The following is a 14240-nucleotide window of genomic DNA, read 5'->3' as shown; positions in this document are numbered from 1 at the left end:
AGCTGAATGGGGCTGCAACCCTATAGGTGGAACAACAATATGAACTAACCAGTACCCCCAGAGCTCATGTCTCTAGCTGCATATGTAGCACAAGATGGCCTAGTCTGCCATCATTGGGAAGAGAGACCCCTTGGTCTTGCAAACTTTATATGACCCAGCACAGGGGAATGCCAGGGCCAAGAAGTGGGAGTGGGTGGGTAGGGTAGCAGGGGCTGGGGATGGTATAGGGAACTTTTGGGATAGTATTTGAAATGTAAATAAAGAAAATATCTAATAAAAAATATAAAAGAAAAGAAAGTCGTTCAGATTTCTATGACTAGAGTCTGAGTGCACCACAATATCTGATATGAGCATTCACTTTGCTTTGCTCTATTAACTGTCTTTGTGATGGCTTTTATAAAAAAATTCCAGACACCAATAGTGTGAAGCCTACTAGACCATTACCTCATCTTCTAAGCCTCTCCCAACCAATTTAAACATCACCCTCCCCCATGTACTTTCTGGAGTATTTAGTATGTTCTGCAAGAACTTCGTTTTACTTTTAATTCTACTGAATTCCCCTCTTTTTTCTAGCTTTATTAGCCCATGATAGGACTGAATGAAGGTACAAAGAAAGTAATGCAAAGAGGCTGTCTTGGAACTGGATAGAGCCCACTTCAGTATCTGCCAGGGCTTCCAATAGTTGTTGAAGACTACACCTGAGATTAAAATTTGAAGAAAGGCAGAGAATGTTCAGGGGCACTCCACATTGCACATTGCTAATGAGAGATGATTCATGAATGCAATGTCACAGAAAATCATGCATGCTGCCAATACACTTGTCAAGCAAAATTATCTTTCATTTTAGAGTTTACAAATCAATGCCAAGTCTTATTAACATAACCAAGGACAAGTAGCCAGGGGCTTGTGAAGACATTTTACTTAATCTCTCACTTACATTTGTTAAAAAGAAAATCATGTAGTCAATCTTGCTTCCTTAGTTTATGATTTAATTCATTCTGGATGAGCTAACACATTACACCCAATAATGTGGATTTGAGCACTGTTTATAAGATAATAACATAAGGACAGATTGTTCTGAATGAAACTATGTTCCAGAAAAGAAGCTGGAGATCTGCTTTTGGAGACCTTGGAGGAGCAAAGTGTAAAGGCATAAAATTCAAGCGCACCCCTCATCTGGAGGCGCCCATGCTGCTCTTTCTCTCTGGCCCCTTTCTCTTTCCATTGCTCATGCTTCCCCCGGCCCTCCTCCCAGACTGTCCATTCTTGTCACCTCTGGTCTCCTTGTGTGTCAGCTGTTGTGACTGTAGCAGCTAGCAGATGATAACCTTCTGGGTTGCTTACCAACAGGCTGGGTGTGCCAGCCATCCAGTCCATTCTTTGGCGCAGGGCCATGTGCTTTTGCTGGAAGGCTCAGTGGGGGCAGGAACATGGAGGAACTGGTTTCTGCTGAGAAGCAAAGCCTGTGATCCTAAGAGCAGTTTCAACAGGGCACTCAGTAGCACATCAGTCAACACTGCCCCAAGAAAAGCCCTCAGTAAGTGTGCTTCTTACTGCCTTGCACTTGAAAATGGTTCCAGAAACCCCACAGTCTGTGGTCTAGCTCCCCTGTCTAGCTCCTCTGTCATGGATTAGAGTGATTTAATTAATTGGTTAAAACTTTTAAATTTCATTTTTCTTAAGTGTGTATGTGTGTGTGTGTGTGTGTGTGTGTGTGTGTGTGTGTGTGTGTGTGTGTGTACACTCATGAGCTCATATACATCTGTACATGATAAGGGAATGCCCTGAGATAGATAATCCGCAGCACATGTCTGGAGATCAGAGAATGACTTTGTGCAGCTGGTTCTCTCCTTACATCTCTAAGCGCGCTATGGGCTCCAGGGATCACACCTGAGCTCTCAGCCTTCCATAGCAAGCACTATCACACAGTGAACCACCTCACTGGCCCTCTTACCATTCATTTTTAAGATTTATGACTAAAAGACTCTCAAAAAACTTAGCATCTCCTAAGACCCTTTGCCTCCATTCATAACACTACGAACCCAGAGATGAGTAAGACAGCAAGGAAGGACTCAAATCTCCTATTAGCCATAGTGACAAATAGTGGCCTTTCAGGGTCACAAAAGCCTCAGGGACAAACCAACCTCTAGTGGGACTGGGACAGAAGCCATCAGGGTTTCCCTTATGAATGCTGCCTGCTTGCAGCTGGTTCAAAGATTGTTGTGGGATACCAAGCATATTTGCTGCAGGTCACAATGCACCTTCCCAACTTCCAAAATAAGCAGGGAAGAACAAAGCCCACTGTAACTTTTGCACATGACTACACAACACTCCCATTGTGCTGGGTGTAGGCAGGAAGTGACAGCCCAGTTCTGTTTGTCTATCATATTTTAGTAGAACCAACTGGCAGGGCTCCAGGCTCTGTGTGGCCTGACACCCACGCCCCCTGCTCCGTTCCTGTCCCAGGCATCATCAGCCCATGGCAGTTAAGCTTCTCAAACCGCTCCAGTTTGCAGATGTTTTTCTCCCCCTCTAAAATGAATACAATATGTGCCCGAATCTCAAACACATCTCGAGAAAATAGGCAGAGCCAGAGGATTTCATTGCTGTTATGATTGTACAGCTTCCCAGACCCAAAGGGGAGATGTGATCTGTGCTTTTCTGGCAATCCCACGGCTTAATAATTTTCCCATATACTTTCCAGTTTAAATTTAGGCCAAGCAATGGAAAGAAAATGCAAAACAGATTTATAGACTGCAGCATGTGTATGTGAGTGTGTGGGGGTAGTATGTGTGGGTGTTTCGGTGTGAGTATGTGAGTGTGTTGGGTGAGCATGTGTGAACGTGTGAATGTATATGAGGGTCTTGAATGCATGAATATCCATTTCAGAGACTGGAACTGGTACATGGAAAGTGCTTCTGTGGTTGATCTTTGTAGAGGTTTCATGTGCTGGTTTCTTGACCAAAATTTTTTGCCACTGTTCACAGTTCGGTCTGGATCAAATCTTCCATGTTGGGAAAGGAGAGCTTCCTCTAGAACACCTACTGACTCAGAGATCTCTCCTGAAAAATACAGTCTTTACAGTACCAAGACCCATGCCCACTTCTGATGAAGTGAGAAAGCCATCCACTGTCAAGGGCATAATGAGATCCAAACTTGGATCCCTTAAAACCACAGCATCATCAATAGCCTTAGTACATAGGGAGAAAGGGCTTCTCAAGGAAGATAGAAGCATCTCCCAAACTCTGACATAGCACGGTGATTCCGATGCCTTTGTTTTGTTTATTTGTTTCTTTTCTTTTCTTTTCTTTTCTTTTCTTTTCTTTTCTTTTCTTTTCATCATAGCTTTTGCCAGTGGCAAATTCCATTCGGGTCTTTTCCTTTTAACATGTAACATCCCAAAGGAGTCTACATCCCACAGTGTATTAGCATTTAATAGTCTTCCATAACCTGACACTTGTCAGAGTACATACTTTTAAACCAAAAAAAAAAAACATAAAATAAAATAAAAGGCATTTCATTTTACCCAGAAAGGGATATGCGTGCCTCTCCCACCAGCCAGGAAACAGCAGTGATTCACCTATTGTCCTTACCTTGTAGGAAGCCTATGTGATGGCTAGTGTGGACAACCCTCATGTGTGCCGCCTCCTGGGCATCTGTCTGACCTCCACCGTCCAGCTCATCACACAGCTCATGCCCTATGGTTGCCTCCTGGACTATGTCCGAGAACACAAGGACAACATTGGCTCCCAGTACCTACTCAACTGGTGTGTGCAGATTGCAAAGGTAAGCACACTGGGAGGTCTGCCCACTGAAGTAGCCAAAGAGTCAATGTCAGGTTTCAGAAGCAGGATCAATGTTTCAATATAGTACAAAGTACTTTGACTTGTTGCACTCCACCCTGGTCTTCCCGGGGTAAGAGTGATCATTGGTAAGAGCGCGAAGGAAAGCAGCAAGGATGATCTAAGAGAAGGGAAGAAGACACATTAGCTTCTCCATTCTGGGTTCCTGCTGAGATGATATATGTGTGTGTTTGCATGCAGGATATATAGTTTTCCTTCTTTTAGATTACATTCAATTGCTTCACTTGAGCACCTAACCAATGGCCACATACTTCATTTTGAAAATCTAGCCACTTCACATGAACAGTTGTCTCGGTACGCGGTGCACAACTATGCTGGGTGTTGTCTTTGTTTCTCTGGAGTTCTTTTTGGGGAACACTGTGGTCATTTCTGGGACAGCATGGATGATTTCCTCAGCTAGGACTTAATAGTTAAACAGAGTAGAACCAGAAGAAGGCAGATTAAGGAGATGGCGATGGTGTGGACCTGTGGACAGGATAAGGACCAGCATCAAGCCTGGTGTTCATGTCTAAAGCAGCCACTGACTGGGCTACTTCAGTGTCCCCAATCACAAACATATTTCTGAGCCAGAGAGTGGCTGAGGGATCGGACACTCCCTCCACCCACAGGGCTGAGGATGAGCACAGAGCAACGAATCAAGTATTTAATTATCTATGGGCCTCCTAAGGACCTATAGATAATTCATCTTAGACTTTCATCTCAAATATCTCTCATCACAGTCTCAACCCTGCATCATATTTTGGCACCAAACTTGGAAAGTTTGGCTTATTCTCTGACTGTAAGGGTACATTTTCACATGACTGAATTTAAGGAATTTGTGGTAAAACCTGATGCTTGTTCCCATCCTCTTTAGACAGTTGGGTAAGATGTTGAAAGATGTGTAAGGGACCACAGGAGCAGAGGAAAATGGGCTTCCCGATCTGGACTAGTTCTTAGTGTGTACAAACCCTGGTCAAGGTGGCAGTTGCTCCAGGTAAGTAGCAGAATATGTTGAACTCATCTCACCCACCTCTAACAGAGACACAAGTGCATGCAGATACAAGACCAGCTTTCTGAGAGCTGTGGCATAGGATGAGGTATGCTTAGTATGATACTCTGGGCCATGTTGGAAAAGCAACAGCCCCCTCTCCAGCAATCCAAACTACAAAATGTCCATTATATGGCTATACTACCTGAGATGTTTCTGTTGCAACCTGGAAAGTTGGAACCACTCCATCCTCTCCAGCTAGTATGGCCGTGTATGCTGGCCTCTGCTCACTGTTCAGTCTTGATGCTTTACACAGAATATAGGAGTTAAATTATGAGTGTTAGACAGCAGTCTGAGTAGTGTGCAACCCAGCTGCGGTGGATTTTTGTTGCTGCTAAATGTGTATTGCTTGTGTGTAGTTGTTTCCCGGTACTTCCATGAAAAAGCCCTACAGATTTGGGATCTGCTCACTATGCATGCTATCTCTTCCTCAAAATTCTGGAAGTCAGCAGTCCAACCTCAGAGTGTTCTAGGGGGCACTGGCTTTAAAGGCTTTGGGGAGATTCATTGCTTGCCTCTCAGTCTCTGGTGTCCCCAGTACTCCCTAGCTTGCATCAGCCATCACTGAGTCCATATTTCTTTATTCATCTGACTTTTCCCCTGCCTCTGTGTCCAGTGCCCCTCTATCTTCACATAAAGATGCCAGTCACTGAACTGGAAAATACTGAGACAGCTGTAACCACAAAGAGCTGAGGTTACAGCTGTCCTACTTAGTTTGTCTTAGTTTCTCCATGTCAGGAATACATACAAAAATCAAGTTGCATCCCATAAATACATAGAAAAGAAGAGGTCTCAATCATTGGACTTAGGGCCCATCCAAAATCCAGGTAGATGTATCTCAACATCTGTAGATAATTAGAGTTTTATAATCCCATTTCCAAATAAGATTCCATTCTGAAGGTGCAAATAGATATGAAAATTTGGGGCACTACTCAACCTGCTTCAGTAACTGACCTCTGCCTAACCCAGAACAGCTATATATTAGATATTGGATGGTGACTGAAGGCCTACTCAAGTCCTCACTCCTGAACTCTGGAATTCTCTCATATTTTCTCTAACGTTCCCTAAGGCAGGGCATGATGCACTCCTTTCTCAAGTTTTATTCCTTTCTTTTTATTTCCACATGCTGATCTCTGGGAAGTATAGTTTATTCTTGAATTTGTGACCACTTTCCCCAACTGTACAGTAAGACCTAGCTGCATCCCCACATTGGGGTAGAACTACTAAAACTCTACTTCCCGAGGGCTGACTTCTCTTGCATAACTACTGATGCTCAGGTCACCAGAGGTTCCTAAAAACATAGCATCTCAACTTCCACAAAAGAGAGTCCTCTTAAGAATGGGGCATGGGCTCAGTGTAGAATGCCCACCTACCATGCAAGTCCCTTCATTCCATTTTGGCTATACACAAACACACTACACAGAGAGTCTCTAGGAGTTTTGCCCAAACCAAAACAGGATTACTATTTCAGTGAACTTTCAGTTCACACTGGAAGTTTGAGTGTCTTGTAAAAAACTGAAAGAATGATAGTGTCCAACTTAAACAGCAATTGTGAATACATTTCTGAGGTTTGATTGTCTCTTAAGACAGCTTTCTGTGTAATATTAATCATAATTTCAACCTGTTACTTGTTGTATTTTGTGCTGTTGTATTTTGCTTAAGGCTATTTTGACTGGAAGTCTTTCCACATTTGGGGCAGTTCATTCTTTGCCTGTGGTACCTCTGCTTGGGAATCCTCAAGGAAAACTTATTGTGCCATATAGAACTAGCCAAGTGATGGAGTGTATGCCCCAAAAGAGAGGAACATAGTGTTTTCCCAGGTGATGAGGGGAAAACTTTGCTCCTGGGTTAGTGGCTTTATATCTCAGTATTAAACTGTTTTACTTCTATATGAGCAAAGAAAACTTCCCAGATGCATTTAGTAGCTCAGGACAAACTAAAGTCTTAGCATTTCAAAGTAGGATGCATTACCCCACAAAAACCTTAGGTGACCCACAAAAGCATTGATCAGCTTGGGAAATTTTGTAGATATTGGTGATTACACACTTTCCTTGTCTGAGCTAAACTGTCAAGAAGATCGAAAATGAAGACTGAAGGAAGGAGAGAATGATGATAGTTAAGGAGGAAACCAGTATAGATTGGCAAACTATAAGAGAATTATACTTTTCTCACCATTTATAGCAAAAATGGATTCCCTTCTGTACATATAACCTTTGGAACTCCCAGGGAGTGAGAGTAGAGAGTGCTTCAGTGTACCCACTGTTCTTATCCACAATGGGCCAGAAAGAAGGACTCATAAGATCCATTTGTCTTCAAAGCACACATCTCATAAATGCACAGCGCAACAGTACCCATGTTAAAAGGACCAAAGAGTTGCTTTATTTTCATTATTTAAAATCTTTTCCTTTTATCATTTAAAGTGAAAGATATATAACTACATTTAAGTAGTAAACATAAACTGATCCTTTTACTGCAAGTATCAGAATGAGGATTGAACACCGTGCACACTTGCCCACATGCCTACTATTCTTTTTCTGCACTCGAAGCTAAAGCACAGAAACATCCCCCATCTGTCTCCCAGCTCCTCTCCCTCCTCGCACAGGAAAATGAGGAGGCCACTAATCCTGGGCTTATCTTTATCACGGTTTCTAGAGCAGCACAGAAATGGATCCTGCAGTAGCCTCTCTGAACTTTGCCCAAGATATGTGAGATATACAGCCCTTGGGAGACCAGTCTTCAAATGCCACTGTCTACACTCAGTCTTTTTATTTGCTCTGCAACAGAGTGTTCCATAAAGACCTTTGATATCCCTGTGAGGCAGCTTTATTATGCTGAAGTTCCATTCTTCAAAATCACTTTCAAAACCCATTCTCACTGTCCTGTAGCAACGAGACAAAAATAAATATGTTAAACTCAATTAAGTAAAAAGAATCAGGAAATGAGACTTCCAAGAGATCCCACTGGGGTCATATTACTGTTTAGATTCAGAGAGTTCATAAGCAATATCACAGCTCTTATCTGTAGCGACCAGTTAAAATATAACCCAGTTGGGTTCTGAGATGGCCTCTTGAACTGCCTTGAAAGTGTGTGGCAGAGTGAAGTGGATGGAGTTGTGTCTAGATTCTAATAGATCCAATCTCTCCTTTCCCCGTTTACTTCATGTAAGACCCTCACTGAACTGTGTACCTTAGAGCATGTGTGAGTTCTCCTCTGGCTTTTCCAAGCTTTTTTCTAAGGAAACCTATGTTTATAGTGAAGCCAAGATGTTCCTTTAAAGCCCAGAGTCTGTGGGTGTCCTGTGCTTGCAGGGTTCTGTGGATTTATCAGACTCACACAATGACACTGCTCTCTTGACATACCACCAAGTGCTAGACTTTTGTTGTTTTGATTTTGGTAGCACAAACAGCATTGGCCCAGCTGACAAATTTCATTCAAGGGCCACAGCAGGGGAAGTTAGGGCTAACCCCCATGGTGGCTGGAGACTGAGAGCTTGTCTAGGAAGCAGCCTGTTCTAGATTGGAACCTTCGGGTCTCTAACAAGTTAACCCTGAAGGTACTCACCCAGAGAGGCCGCTGCTGCTATCATTCAATTGCTCTTTTTTTTTTTTTTTTTAAACAACTGCTCAAAATGTGTCTCATGAACCAAATCTGTGCTGAACATTTTATTGCTGTTTCAGACAGAATCTCAAATAGCCCAGATTGGCCTTAAATTCAATGATATCTTTGAACTCCAGATCCTCCTGGCATTACTTCCGACATGCTCTGATTACAGGCATGCACCACCACACCTAAGTCTGTTAAACAGTTAAAGCAGCTAAATAAGAGTCAATACTGGTAGTAACACGCAGTTTGAAATGAACTCTCAAGTCTTCCTTGTAAGTGTGATAAATGGACAGAAAGCAAGGAGATTTAGACAAAGGCAGAGGAGGAAAGAGAGAGGGTGACTGGTCCTCTGCTTAGAGACTGTAGGTGACTTGTCACTCTAAGACTCTGCAACACCCACATAGTAGCTTCCAGTGTGAAGAAAGAGTGAAAGGCACCATGGAGAAGAATAAAGACAGCAAGGATAAGAGATGGCAAGGATGGGAGGGGGGGAGAGAAAGGGGCAGGACCAGAGAGAGAGGCAGGGGGAGAAAGGCAGGGAGGGTACCAATGAGGACAGCCTACCTAGGGAGGAGGCCAAGTGTTAGCACTTCTCCTTTCCAAGTGAGGAAAAGTTCATCATATTCAATATGTAGAGACCTTACTCTTATTAGATACAAAGGCCCCGAAGGCTAGGACAGAGTAACAGCTCCATAGCTCAGACAGGCTGCTGGAGATGAGGAAGGAGCAACCTCTGGAGCTCAAGCAGACAAGAGAAAGAGGCAGAGAAAGTGAGCCGTGTGTCTGGAAGGGTTTCTTTGGCTTCTGCTTCTTCTTGGCCTTTCACTTCCAATCTCTGTGATTCCTAATTTGGAAGTGCTAGTCCAGCAAAGAATCCGTCAGTGTCCTCTTGAGTAGACACAAGGACTCTTCACCTTTATTTCCTTGCACCTGTAAATCTTCAAAAAGAAACACACGAACTTAACAGCATCTAAAACATGTAGTCACTTCCTAATGAATGCAGTGAAGAGGAAGACGGTTCATGTTCACAAGAGGCATGGGCAGTGATTGCATTTTCCAAGGAAAGAAAGATAGCAAGGTTTTCCATAATGGAACCCAGTGCTGGGTTTGTGACAGTGTTCCTGTGGAGATCTCCTTTCATGAGATCCGGTTCTGCCCTTGAGAGGAATATTATTTCACTGGATAGGCCAAGTCAACAACAATCTTCTATGTAATAATCTGTGCAAAACCAAGCAAACAGTTTGCCCGAAAGTTGCAGGGGTGAACCTCATCTGTAGGTGCATTCTGAGAGTGTATTCAAGTGAATGTGCTTCCATCATAGCGAAAACACTAAGACAAGAAGAGCTGGCTAAAATCTTACTTACTTCCACGGTGTCCTTAACAAATTGCTCCAGGTCAGCTCTATGCCAGTAGATTCAAAAAGCATCAATCTGATAGGAAGTAGGAAATGGGGCCCATGCTGCAGGCTAGAGAGGAGAGGTCTGCTATGTTTGTGAATAGAGGAGAGTTGTAGGAACAAAAACAGACCCGGCACCAGCACACTTGACTCTTTCTCACCTGTGCTTCCTGAAGAGCCTGACCCTGCACTTGGTAAGCTGGTGTCAGCAGACTCTATGGAAGTAAACGCCAAGAGAGCCAGGCTTGGCTGATCCCACGACAGAGAAGGAGCAGAGGCCAAAAGTGATGCCCATCAGCCAGCAGGGAGGAAAACTGCCTGGGACAGGGACACCAGAAAGTTTGAGTAAAGATGGCGTTTCAAAGGAAGTGTTTCTGGGAACTCATTTGGCATCAGTGTGCTAACCACATGTCAAGCAGTATGTTTTTATTGCTATTATATTGATGATAACAATTGCAGCATAATTATGGAACAGTCAAGGAAGTGAAAGAGGGTGGTGTTTGTAAAACATATTCAATGTTCAAATAGTTTTGGTTTTATAAAAAAAAAATAAATTAAAAAAAAAAAAAGACAGTGAAAGTAAAGCTGGGCAAAGTCTTCTCTGTTATCAGTGAGGGATTCGAATACGACAGCCCAAGGAACATGACGAAAGTTTGTCTGAAATGCAACCAGCCCTGCTTTGCCATAGCCTGGTGAGAAATGTGTTAACCCCCTTTAAATAAGGCTAGAGCTGATGCCGTAGGCCTCATGAGGCACAAGGTAGCAGACTGGAGTCGAAGCAGAAACCTGAGGTCTACACCTGACAGTTGAACCTTTCTCTTCCTCTGGCCGCTTCCACTTGCAACCTGAGTATCTATCTGCATAGGGACAAGTTCTTGATCACATGTGGTTATAGCTTCCTTCATGTGTCTTGTCATTCATTCCAGATAATTCCAAATGTCCGCCAAGTGCGAGTTGCAGCATCCATCGAGAGAAGTACAAAGGCTGAAAAGATAATCCTAGGTGTTGAGCAGCCTAGAGACTCTTGTGGATTTAACCATGTGTTCAGGTGCATGGGTGCTCTCTTCCCATGCCACTGAGGATCCCCAGATGGTTCACTCCCTCACTGCAGGATCCTCTGTGTTTCAGGGCATGAACTACCTGGAAGATCGGCGTTTGGTGCACCGTGACTTGGCAGCCAGGAATGTACTGGTGAAGACACCACAGCATGTCAAGATCACAGATTTTGGGCTGGCCAAACTGCTCGGTGCTGAAGAGAAAGAATATCACGCAGAGGGGGGCAAAGTAAGTCCTGAGAGTAGGTCAGGAAGTGTTTTCCTGACAGCCCAGACCCATCCCCCTCCCTGTCAGCTGTAGGCAGAATTTGCCAAAGATTCTGAATGAGGTCACAGCAGGCGCCACCATGAGCTGAATCTAGTCAGGGTCATCCTCTACTTTGTGAATGGATTTCGGGAGGAGTAGTGAGGAGGGAGACCTGTCCAGAGGCCAAAGAGAGCCAGTTCCCATCTCCAGGTGACTATTAACAACTGTGAGTTCCACTCCCTCCTCCAAGAGGAAAAGACCCCTCAAAAAACCAGCTGGGAAATATGACCATGGATTTAGTAGCACCCTCTCTTGAGACTCATATTCAACAAGCTGGGTTGTTCTGGGAATTCCGGGGAGTCTATGACTCATGCCAGGACTGCCAGTGAGAAAATTGGCTATCTTCCCTCTGTGTTGTTTTTAGTCCCTTCAAAGTCTCTGTCGCATCAATGAGAGGTTCACGGCCTTGCCAGAACCCTCAAAGTCCCTCAGCCATCCCCAGCTACGGCCCTCCTATCATGCTGTCAGTGTATCTCTAAATAGCACCCTCAACCCCATGAACTTGGTTATTGAAAACATACCCACAGTCTGGGAGCTAGGGCTGCAGGGAAATACCACAGCCTCAGTTCATCAAAACAGTTCATTGCCCAAAGTGTTCTCAGCCGCAGTTTTCGTGAGGTAGCTCCAGGACCCACCTGTTCTCCGGGAAATTTAATCCCTCCTCCCCTACCGAGAGGGAGCATAGGCCTGAAGCATGGCAGAAAGGTCACTTGATTTTCCTCATTAGTCAACTGTAATTACACCTAGAGTGACAGAATGTTTTAGCTCTAAGCTAATAGTCTTCTTGCTGCTTTATCTCGCATCGTCCCAAGGTGCCTATCAAGTGGATGGCTTTGGAATCAATTTTACACCGAATTTATACACACCAAAGCGATGTCTGGAGTTATGGTGAGTCAAAACTCTGACGCTAATGAATTTGTACTGAGGCTAAGCCGGCTCTTATTATTTGTTAATTGATATTATATGCTCTGATAGGCAAGTGTTACCTTGCAAGACAGTGAGCGTGTCCATCTACTGAACTAAGAGACTCTGACAAAGGAAGTAAAGCTTAACTACCATACCAAGTATCACTGGAGACAGCCATGAACACATGCTGCAGGGAAGGTCATGGGGGAAGAGGACCCAAATGTGGGTTAAGCTTCTGCCTGCAGAGGTCAAACAAACAAAAGCTCCTGCTGTGCACTTGATGTGAACCAAAGGAAGACAGCAAATGAGGTTTCATGGGGAAGCATTTCTGATAGAGAAATAATGTTTTCTTATGAAATGGCCAAGACTGTTGTTTTATGTGGTGCTTGATTTAATCTTTCTGTCTTGAAGAGAGGAGCTCGGCAAGGGTAAACCATGAGGATAACTGTGGGGAGGAAGTAAGGATGGGAAGGTAGTTACTGCTTGTTCCCAAGGAAGACCACCTTACTAGGGCCCAGCCCGTCTAAATACAGCACAGCCATGCACAGGACTACGTCTCACCTTCACAGGGTGACCGCTCTTGCCAAGCCTCCCTGGCTTGTTCTTCCCTTATCTTGAGCCTAGTCTGGCCTAACTAGCAATGTCCTTGGATCCTGTGTCAGGCACTTGGTCCTTGAATTTCCCCCAGGCAGTTCAGGGAAAGGTTAGAAAACAGTGTCATTATAAAACACAACTCTCACCCCAAAGGGGAAAGGGATAACTGATTCTGAACCAGACATGGGTGGTCATCACCAAGGAACACAAATTCAGCTTGCCCTAAATACTTTCCCTCACAGAAACAGACACAGACTGCATTAGCAACAGAACAAAAAGCACCATGTATCAAATGGTATGCAGCTTACAACCTTGCTTTGTAATGTCCTTGTTTGCACTACCTTGAGTATAAGGTACTCAGAATTGCTATGTACATAGGTAGACCTTGTTCTGTAGCAAACTCGGGCTCCACAGTTGTCCTTGTCTTTAAGGTTATAACTATTCCACTTATCAGTTAGCAACTATATGCCTCACATTTAGCTATACTTTTTGTGTATAAGATCTTACTACATCTTTGAAGCCGTGCCACGAAACAGATGCTATTATCTTACTTGATAGGTAAACCCAAGGTATCAGTAATCAAACCAGTAGCTCAAGGCTACAGAAACATAGGTTTTAAAATACTAACAATAATGGCTAAGGATTAGGTGGTGTGTTAAGCATTAACTCACCATGCAATGACTTTCTTTGCCGGTTCTGTCTGCCTAGGAGTCACCGTGTGGGAACTGATGACCTTTGGGTCCAAGCCTTATGATGGAATCCCCGCAAGTGACATCTCATCCATCCTAGAGAAAGGAGAGCGCCTTCCACAGCCACCTATCTGCACCATTGATGTCTACATGATCATGGTCAAGTGTGAGTGACTGGGGGACCATCCACACTCATGTTGATGGTCCTGGAATGTTGTAACTGCTCTTAGCCGAATAACCCAGGCCTTCATTTCCCCAAAGAAATAGCATCAGTCTTCAAGTGAGGCTCACAGTTCCAGGAACATCATAAACACCTCCAGCAAGCATTCTTTAGGAATCACTTGCTTGACTCATTCTGACCTCATATTTGCCTATATTTACAAGCAAATAAATTAAAACTGAAGTCTTTCCTAAGCCATTATTCCCAGATATTCTATTATCTGAGTTGCTCAATGAACTTACCAAGTTGTATTATATTTTGAGACCTGTTGCTAGAGAGACTTAATGTTTCAAAATGCCTAACAATGAGTAACCATGGGAGTTTGATACAATCACTGTTTCTGCTTTGGCTTAAATCTTTCAAACTGGATTTATGCAAGGCCTCCTGCATCAATCATGCAGTTAATCATGTTAATCCCAACAGGCGTGTGCATTTTGATCAGTGCTATTATTCCACACAAATCTATAATTGTGCTCTGAAAGTAATAGTACACATGTCATAGTGTAGTGTTCCTGCCTGCACGCAGACCGGCGCCTTGTCTGCATGGGCAGAACACCTTGGGGTGGGTTCGCACTCTTGC

General features: G+C 43.8%; 1 protein-coding gene across 1 annotated transcript in view; it reads left to right on the top strand.

The window, feature by feature from the left end:
- The window catches only part of Egfr (epidermal growth factor receptor), a 162173-nt gene that overhangs the window by 142198 nt on the left and 5735 nt on the right, over positions 1-14240 (top strand). The window contains exons 20-23 of the mRNA XM_021210608.2: positions 3601-3786; positions 11018-11173; positions 12064-12139; positions 13460-13606. Coding sequence (XP_021066267.1) covers positions 3601-3786; positions 11018-11173; positions 12064-12139; positions 13460-13606 — 565 coding nt within the window. The remainder of the gene's footprint in view (positions 1-3600; positions 3787-11017; positions 11174-12063; positions 12140-13459; positions 13607-14240) is intronic.

This window comes from Mus pahari, chromosome 13, assembly GCF_900095145.1.
Source record: "Mus pahari chromosome 13, PAHARI_EIJ_v1.1, whole genome shotgun sequence".
In the NCBI taxonomy this organism is placed as follows: domain Eukaryota; kingdom Metazoa; phylum Chordata; class Mammalia; order Rodentia; family Muridae; genus Mus; species Mus pahari.
The sequence above is the reverse complement of the archived record's forward strand: the minus strand, read 5'-3'. Positions and strand labels throughout refer to the sequence as shown.